This window comes from Eurytemora carolleeae, unplaced genomic scaffold (assembly GCF_000591075.1).
Source record: "Eurytemora carolleeae unplaced genomic scaffold, Eaff_2.0 scaffold618, whole genome shotgun sequence".
NCBI lineage: Eukaryota > Metazoa > Arthropoda > Copepoda > Calanoida > Temoridae > Eurytemora > Eurytemora carolleeae.
Window position 1 is genome coordinate 33,611 of NW_019396572.1, and position 9,118 is coordinate 42,728.

Below are 9,118 nucleotides of genomic sequence, written 5' to 3' on the forward strand. Positions count from 1 at the left end.
TGAATATTACTAATATTAAGATTTAAAACTCTTAATGTATCAAATATATTTTTTAGTACATTGCAAGAGAAACAAAAGTAATAAATTTCAAGAGTATTCATTCTGCAATTTGATATCCCTCGGTGCTATTGTATAGATTTATAGCATCTTCATCTTCATGTTTTTTGAAAAGTATAAGGTGGAAAAAAATTCTTATGTGAAATATTTAGAAATTTTCATTTTCAGGACCTAAATATCCTTGAAAACGTATAAACCTAACCAGACATTTGTGTATCTAAGAAAATAAATTGTTTTAGAAGATTGCTACGTGCTACTAATCAGATTTTCAATTGGCTTCTTGGGGCAGTGTTTAGTGCTTACGATGCAATTGTATTAAGCTATAGCTCTAATATCCAGCATTGCTCTTTTTCACATGTCCACATAAATTGCTGCACATTTCTCTCTCTAATTCAACTTTTAATTCGTTTAGTTCCCTAGGTTTTTCTGAGTAATCCTTTAATTTTTTAAAATCTTTTTATATTTCATTATTTTGAAATCCTAATGAAATTCCATAACATGCACGAAAAAAAAGATAAGAAATACCAATGCAGTAAATTTTAAAGTGCCAGAACTCACTCACAAGTTTTGTGCTACATGACTCGAAATGTAGAAGTAAAAATAGATTAATAAATAAAAATGTTAACCACATTTTCAGAATTTTTGGGGGGATTTCAAAATATTACTTTAAGAATTACGAGGAATACTTTTCATATCATAATAATCCTTTAAATAATTTACAGCTTTTTAACCCTAAGTGGTGATAATATCCGATCTGATCCTGTAATTATCATATTTTTTACTAAAACCATGAAAAACTTAAGATTGATATAAACTTTACATATTTAACAAAATCTCTTTATTAAACATATAAAAATCATCTAAAAATGCAGAGCCTACTTTTGAACAGTCTGTTCAAGCTTAGTTAACTCTTCCTTCTTATAACTGTGAATATCCTAAAAAAACGTTTACATTCAATTTTTTTAAACACTGTTTGAATAAAAATTTAAGTTTGCGTATAATCTCTAATTCTGTTCTAACAGCAATGTGGAGACCCAGATGCACCGCTTGGCCCCATCTTTTCTATTCTTTCCAATTGTGTAAAAATATTAACAAGCAAATTATTATTTTAGCTAAATATTGCATGGGAAAAATGTGGGAGCATCAGAATTAAGTAGAAATAAAATAAGAAATTTATTTAATGTATTTGTTTACCTGGTACTGGGTTAGTATTCTATGAATAACTATTGGAAGAATACATTTCCATTCGTCTTCTAGTCTACCAAACTAAACAATCAAACAATGGTATTTAGTTAAAAATTAACAGATTTTGAGCTTGATGTGCGACAATCATTTATTCGTTTAGGTATAATTTATTCTAGTCTCAAGATTTTACACATTGCAATGATCATATTTGACTGACCAGCATCTATGTTAGACTAGCTAATTTGACAACAACTAAAAATTACGTTACAGAATATCTCAAGGCACGGTAATTAAATCCTAATGAAAGCAATATAATTATACCTGCTTGTCTTTGTAAGATTACTAAAGTTTTTGAACGACAAATATTTTACCTTGTGGAATACCGAATGTCCAAGTTCTATCATATGTCTGAGAGAATCTCTCTCTTTTACTAGTTCAGAAGATCTTTGAGGGTCATATTCAAGAGACTCCTAAATATATTTATCTGCCTTTCTACTTTTAGAAATGAGATGACCTTCATAAAAATACTAATTATAATAATCATGAAAATTTTATTAACAATTAGAATAACAAGAGGGTTTCGTTTTTAGAATAACATCTTTAAATTTAGGTTAAAAAAATATTTATCCTTTAAACTGCACCTTCGCGATTATTTCCTTTACGTTTGCATCCTTAACAGTAGCTAGAAAATCTTCATTTGCCGTCATTTCCCGAGTAACTTCACCAAGTTCTAGTTTTCTAAAATGAATATAATAAAGAGTTTACTATAAAATACTTTTGCAGATTTTTTGTTCACAAAAATGTTTTTAATTTACCTAAATAATCCTATAATCTTGGTCTTGGGAAGAGTCATAATTGCCAATTCTCCTAAAAAAACATTTAAACTGTAATGCTATCTTTTTAAAAGTAAAATCAATTTTTTTAAAGAGTTTTTTAATTAGAGTAGTATCTTAAAATCTACCTAAACTTCCATATGTATCATTTGCTGCCAGTATTTCATCATCACTTACTTCTGTTGGATCAAAAGACGATTCATTTTTTTCCTCTTAAAAGGAACTGAGTTTTAGCCACAAATTCTGATTTTCAAATCGCTATATCTTTGCAACCTGATGGTGTTAACCTTTGATATTTCAAACTATCATTATTTGATCTAAAATAATTCATAGTTTGAAATATCTAAGGTCTCCGAAATTGAAATGCAAAGATATAGGGATAAGAAAATCAGAGTTTGTGACAAAAACTCAATTCCTTTGTACGTAACTTTTGTAATTATTGAAAAAAATGATTTAGTTAAAAATGTCGCAATTTTTCCTTTGTTATTGATATAAAGTAATCCCCAGTGCTCTAGTCTGTATATAGCATATTGTCTCCAGGGTTTACTGTAGATTGGATTACCCTCACGGTTTATCATCAATGAAGTTATGCCTACAAATATTTTTCTATTGATTAAAATTTCAACTTTTCTTGTTGCTCTGAAGTAAGATTTATGTTCAATTAAAAATATGACTAAAATGTATAAACTGTGTTTTAAAATGATTTTAAGAAGTTGTTGTTATTATTTATGTAATAACAGTAAAAAGTATTATAGAACTTGTAAAATAAATATTTGTAAATAAGTCACTATAAGGTGCCCTCAATTAACAAATACAAATAATGATATAACCTATGATTTAATATGTATGCTAACCTGTTTTTATGAAATAAAAAAATGTTTAAATTAAACAACGAAAAAAATATGAGGCTTACCTTGAACTAGAGCTAGCGCATTTATTTGGCTCATATTTCTCACATTAGTTTCAGTGAATTCGAAATGTTCAACATTTGGAAAATTTTCTCTGAACTTCGGAAGAAGAGAAACCAGGTCATCGAAGGACACAAAGTGGAATTGGACTAAAAACATTCAAAAGATTATATCTTTATAGAATTGTTTTTGCAAAATAATTCATTTAGAGTGGAAAATTTACGTGTAAAATCTTTTAGCGGCAACCTTTCCCGTCTAAATCTTAGGATAGCTTAGCTTTACCTAGCTCAATCATGCGGGAATAAACAACACTTCATTTTAAAGAAGTTAACCCTGAATTAAAAAGTGTGTCGTCTAAATATCAAGTTCATTTTCTAAAGTTAAGCAATACCCCTATACAAAAGTTTGCCATATAAAATCTTGTAAAGAGAGAAAATTATAATGTTTTATCAAATCCCCTACAGATTCATTTACCAGTTGTAGTTTTTTCCGCCTTTGATTTGTTCCAAGATCTCTCGATAAACTGTAAAGCTGGGGAACCATACACACTAAATAACAGTAACCTTTTCATTTTTATTTGTGTAAATTAAGAACATCAAACTCTGTTCCCATATTTTTTTTCGAAACACGATGGTGTAAACCCACAGAGTAAACCTTTCATTATTTCAAACTCTGATTGTTTGATTTGTTTGAATTATATCATTTCTTCATTTTTTAAAATTCTGATATTTGCAATGCAAAGTATCAATTTTATGATGGAAACAACCTTAGTGTATCTCCTTCTATTTCTATGAGATAATCTTCTCCTTGCTCACACGTTCTACCTAGGACAGATCTTTGAGTGTTGGTCATCGAGGGGAGGAAGGCCAGCCACAACAACTTCTCGTCCAAGCCGCATTCTTCTAAAGTTCTCGTCCAAACCGCCTCAAAATCTATAGTCCTTCAATTATCATTTTTAGAAAATTTGGCCACGTTCACAAGGACATAAAATATGGCTATATCCCGACTAGACCAGATAGCGTAGATTTTACGCAGACCCCGTCGAATGCGTTGATTTCGACGCTACAAAATTTTAAAAAGGAATTTTTTTAAAATATGTTGAAACCCGATATCAGTCCCCTCCATTTTCCCCCCATATTCTTCACCCCCCTTCCCTTTTTGGCCCAGAGACGAAATACACTCTGTTTAAACGCAGATCATTTTAAAGCTGTTGCTCCAAGCTGCTCAATTCAAAACCATGAGAAACTACGTGGGGGGTCACATGGGGGGGATGTGAATTTGATACCCAGACAAAATATGAGATGCGGCGAAAAACGAGTTGAAATCGTAACATTTAGACGAGGTTTGCTTAAGAAAGAGGTGCGCTCTTTTAATGGGCCGAGACGTAGCTCTTTAAGAAGAAAAGAACGCTCTCTGGTCTGGTCGGGATATACTATTGCAATAGAATTAGACTATTGCAATAATTACACCAGTTGGAATCTTGGAATCCATGGAAATGATGTCAAACTTTATTTAGGTGAAAACCAATCTCTTCTGCCTACTTAATGGCCAACCTTAAAATATAAAATAACTTGCAAAATTTTAGTCAAACCACTGCCTTTTATTCGGAAAAATTGTATCGTTTACTATATAATTAGCAATAAAGAACTTCATTCTTTGAAGTCGGCATTCTATATTAGGAATATCTAAAAAAATATTCGTAAAAAAGTGAAAAAATTTTAAGAAAATAAAACTTCAAAACTATAATTTAATTAAAGCAATTTTTCTCGATTTAGAAAAATTGTACATTTTATTTATGCTCTATAATGAAGACAGATTAAAAAATAGTTTTTATCTTCATTAAAGAATTGGACCCCTAAGAAATATCGGAAGGACGAGGATATCGAGGTTCCTCGGACGAGAAAATGGGGAGAATGTGGCTCGGAGTTTGGACTAGAAATTGTTGTGCCTTCCTCCCCTCGTGAATCTGAACAGATTTAGAAATCATACTGAATTTGTTTTAAATCTTTAATGTAGTAAAAAGAGGGACTTTACAAAGTTTTCACCTGTGCCGTCAGTGTCTCTAGGTTTTCTGAAGAAAGGTTTACTATTGTGCTTATTTACCCACTGTCTAAATAATCAATATTGTATATATCTATTAAACTTAAATATGTTGGGTACTTATATTTACAGGGTGTTTATTAAATAGGAATTAAGTAATGATTTTTAAATCGTTATTTATCCCCTCTTAATCCCTTGTGGTTTGCTTGTTTTGTACTTTCAAAAATGACTGACATATTAAGTGTTACTGAGCTCGTTCTACTTATAACATGTAATCAAAAAATAACATTTCTCTCTGATTCTCTTTTATTTAATATGTTGTTACCTAACATTTCCTCTGTCATCCGATATTTGGCTTGAAGACCTTGATGTATTTATTTGACGACTTAAATTTCTTCCTCGGGATAATTTTAGTTTCTCCTACAAATCATAAAAGAAAAATTAGATACGTTAAGAAATAAGACTAAACATAACGAATAAAAAAAGTTTTTAAATTTATCCGCTTACATTAAAAATTCAAAGTTTTTCTTCTCTTCAATAGCTTGAAAATAAAAGAAGTTATGATTGAAAACATTTAATATTGTAATCTTACGTTTAATTAACTTAAGTTTTCCGTGAACAGAACTTTGTGAAATTGTCAGTCATACATTTTATTGAGGACCTATTATCTTCTTAATTAATAAATATTTGCCTGAAGTCTTTTCCCAGCATGATCTTGATACAACACCGTATTAGTCTTTCCCGTCTCCTCGTCCCCTTAACAAAAATAATGCATCTAAGATTTTAAACAGAGAGGACTCCNCATTGATATTTAGTTTGAACAAAATATACCTGATGTATCATTGGATGAAGTTGATGAAGACTCAGAAATAAATTCCTCCGAGTATTCGTCATCAGACAGAAATGAATTTGGATTCTGATCCACATTCAGAATTAGTGGTTAAGAATAGTTGACAAAAATACAAATTTTCTTGTAATAAAACTTGATAAGGCAAAATGTTTAATGTCACCCATAAAAGAAATGAGTCTTAGCACAAACTCAAATTTTCTTATCCCTATATCTTTGCAACATGAAGCTGTGGACCTGAGTTTGTGGCAAAGACATAATTTCTTTGGGCCTGATCGTTTTAGTCGTGTTGACGTTTATTGGAGACTAGCAAATATACAAGCGAAAGAAATTGAGTCTTTGCCACAAACTAAAATGTTCGAATCCCATTATATTTGCAACCTGATGTTGTATACCTTTGATTTTCAAAACTTAGATTACCTGATCTAACAGAATTCCTAGTTTGAAATATCTAAGGTCTATGAAATTGGGTCACAGAGATATAGGGGTTAGAAAATCTGAGTTTGTAGCAAAGACTTAAAACTACTTTATGAACGAAAGGTCTCTATACAAAATTAATTTAATTAGAATTCACAGTTTAAAATGTTAATGGTGGCAAAGATATAAAAATTAGACTTACAATCCGTGGCGCGTATTCAGTTCCTTTAAGTACTAACATTTTGTCATGTTCGTGTTTTAAGATTTATAGAAGGTGGACAACGATTTTAAAATTCTGAAATTGTTTCCTGATTTTCGGATTTTTGTCGAACATTAAAAAATCCTATTTTCTGATTTTCGAGTTCCAGCTCTAAGCTTGGCCTTCTAAACATATACTTATACGTTAAAGGGGATAAAAAGCTGTAATTAAACTAGGACTTGGAACAAAAAAACCTGAGTGTTGAAGAGCAGGCGGACGGGTCTGATATGGTTTCATATCTCTGGGGCAAAGCAAAGGTTCTTCTTTCCAACCCAGGAAACTTGATCTTCAACGAGGCGTCCTTCAAAAAATATATGTCTTGGGATGTCACTGTTCAATTTTAAGAATAATGTTAACCAATCATTTTGAAAAAAAAGCTTGTTTGCTGTGAACTATGTTTAATGAATATTTTATTTATAGCAAAGAAACTTAAAATCTTAAAATAGGTTGCATAATTCTAATATCTATTTAATTATTTTTGATAAAAATATATTTTACAAAATACATTAGATATCAACCTTTATAATTACGATGGGAGCAGTATTTATTGATCTTCCAGCTGAATTCACGAAAATAAAATAATTAATTTTTTTCCAGAGACTTTTTATTTCTAACCTTTTTAATTGGTAAAATGAGAGATATAAAAAAGTATAATTGAATTTGTGAATTCCTGATGTTGATTCAGAGTCGCTGCCTGACACTCTATATACACAAATTGTAAATTAGTTAATGATCAAAAATCTTTTTTTTCTTCAAAATCAAAGGACATTCCTTTGGAAAAAATAACAATAAAAATGTGATTTTTAGAAATTTTGTTGATCTTTTTGAACATTTTGATATGGTTCATGGTTCAAATAAAATTATGATTACAAATGAGACGTTGAGACACTAAGACATCTCTTTTCATGGATCAAAAATGTTGTTCATATAAATTCGCTTGTATTCAAGGAATGAGACAATGAGACATTAAGATGCCTGTTTTTATGGTTCAAATAAAACTATGCTTACGCATACACTGGTATTATGCAAATGAGATGTTGAGACACTAAGACACCTCTATTCTTGGATAAAAAAATTGAGACATTAAGACGGTACCAGTACAAACGTTGGACCCACAAACGTCGGACGGTACAAACCTAAGACTTACAAACGTCGGACAGTACAAACGTCAGATCAGGACAAACGTCGGACTAGTTCAAACGTTAGACCAGTACAAACGTCAGACTAAGAAAAAAAATTAATTGAATTTTTATATTTTTTTTTGTTTTATTAAAAAGTAAATTCCTTTTATAGACTGGTCTAATAAAAATCTACCCAAAGGAACTGAGTTCTTGCCACTAACTCAAATATTCTCATTCCTATACCTTTGCAACCTGGTAATTTGGTATTAACCTTTGAAACCTTTCAAACTTAATCTGTCTGATCATATAGATTCATAGGTTGAACTATCAAAGGTAATATCTTAATTTATCTTGTTAAATATCTTATTAAAGGTATAGAATAATTGAAACATCAGTTTGTGACAATTGAACTCAACTCCTTTTTGGTCTGCTGTTTTATACAGTGCTACCTTCAAAGGATGAACCTTTGTTCAGTTGTCTTTGATTTGCATCACAATAGGCGAGTGATTTTTAATTTATTTCTTATAGCAATGGTATTTTTTACAAACTCAACTGATGTCAGACGTTTTTCCTTCTAAATATACTCGTCCGACGTTTGTACTGGTCCTACATTTGTCTCAGTCCGACCTTTGTACCAGTCCGACGTTTGTAGGTTCAACATTTGTACTGTCGGACCTTAGTATAGCGTCCGATGTTTGTGGTTCCAACGTTTGTACTGGTACCATTGAGACATTGAGTCATTGAGAGTTGAGACATTAAGATATTGAGATATTGAGAAATGAGAATACCGTTTCATGTATAAATAAATTTTAGTGTTTTGACAGGTGCACAAATGCACAAGTGGTCCAGAATCTGACTCGTCCTCATGGTTCTGGTTTATTTTACAATAAGGTTCCTTGAGATGCCAGATATATTTGAACAGGAGCTGGATGATCTGTTGAATCTAAAAAACAATGATGCACATTATTTAATTTTAATTTAAATTAAATTTAATTAAATAATTTAAAAAATTATTTTATTACAGGTATCCTTACCTGTTCGTTGTTGAAAAACTTCCACTAAAATACTGTCTTTTTACCATCTTTAAGACTTAAGCATTACTTAATTACCATTACCCCCCCCCCACAACTCATTAACCTTATTAAATTATATTCATCTCAATGTCATTTAAAAATTCATTACAAATATAATTTACGCTCAGTTTTAGTATTTGAGTTCATCAAGACAAACAATTTAAAAAAACAGTTCCTTAAAGTTCGTCCTGTTCTATATATTTAAAAAAACAGTTCCTTAAAGTTCGTCCTGTTCTATATATTTAAAAAAACAGTTCCTTAAAGTTCGTCCTGTTCTATATATTTAAAAAAACAGTTCCTTAAAGTTCGTCCTGTTCTATATATTTAAAAAAAAAGTTCCTTAAAGTTCGTCCTGTTCTATATATTTAAAAAAAACAG

At 30.5% G+C, this 9,118-nt stretch overlaps 1 protein-coding gene across 1 annotated transcript; it reads right to left on the bottom strand.

Moving 5' to 3' along the window:
- Window positions 1–608: 608 nt before the first annotated feature.
- On the bottom strand, window positions 609–8,958 carry LOC111705689 (uncharacterized). The gene is made up of 20 exons (XM_023478317.1): window positions 8,702–8,958; window positions 8,563–8,610; window positions 7,217–7,248; window positions 7,065–7,105; window positions 6,741–6,847; window positions 6,596–6,671; window positions 5,855–5,939; window positions 5,715–5,779; window positions 5,349–5,443; window positions 5,029–5,093; window positions 3,750–3,807; window positions 3,458–3,531; window positions 2,989–3,132; window positions 2,554–2,667; window positions 2,204–2,254; window positions 2,058–2,109; window positions 1,884–1,980; window positions 1,614–1,712; window positions 1,252–1,323; window positions 609–992 (listed from the first exon to the last, which is right to left on the bottom strand). Exons 1-20 carry the CDS (start codon window positions 8,746–8,748, stop codon window positions 933–935), a joined length of 1,482 nt encoding a protein of 493 aa, XP_023334085.1. The 5' UTR covers window positions 8,749–8,958; the 3' UTR covers window positions 609–932.
- Between the last annotated feature and the right edge of the window lie 160 nt (window positions 8,959–9,118).

Excerpts from the sequence above, each read along its gene's own strand:
- LOC111705689 (XM_023478317.1), bottom strand. The coding sequence starts at position 8,748 with ATGGTAAAAAGACAGTATTTTAGTGGAAGTTTTTCAACAACGAACAG. Across the intron at positions 6,848-7,064 it reads CTCCCATCGTAATTATAAAG|GACGCCTCGTTGAAGATCAA; the intron begins GTTGATATCTAA and ends TATTTTTTGAAG. Across the intron at positions 3,532-3,749 it reads ATAGAAGGAGATACACTAAG|TGTGTATGGTTCCCCAGCTT; the intron begins GTTGTTTCCATC and ends ACTGTTATTTAG.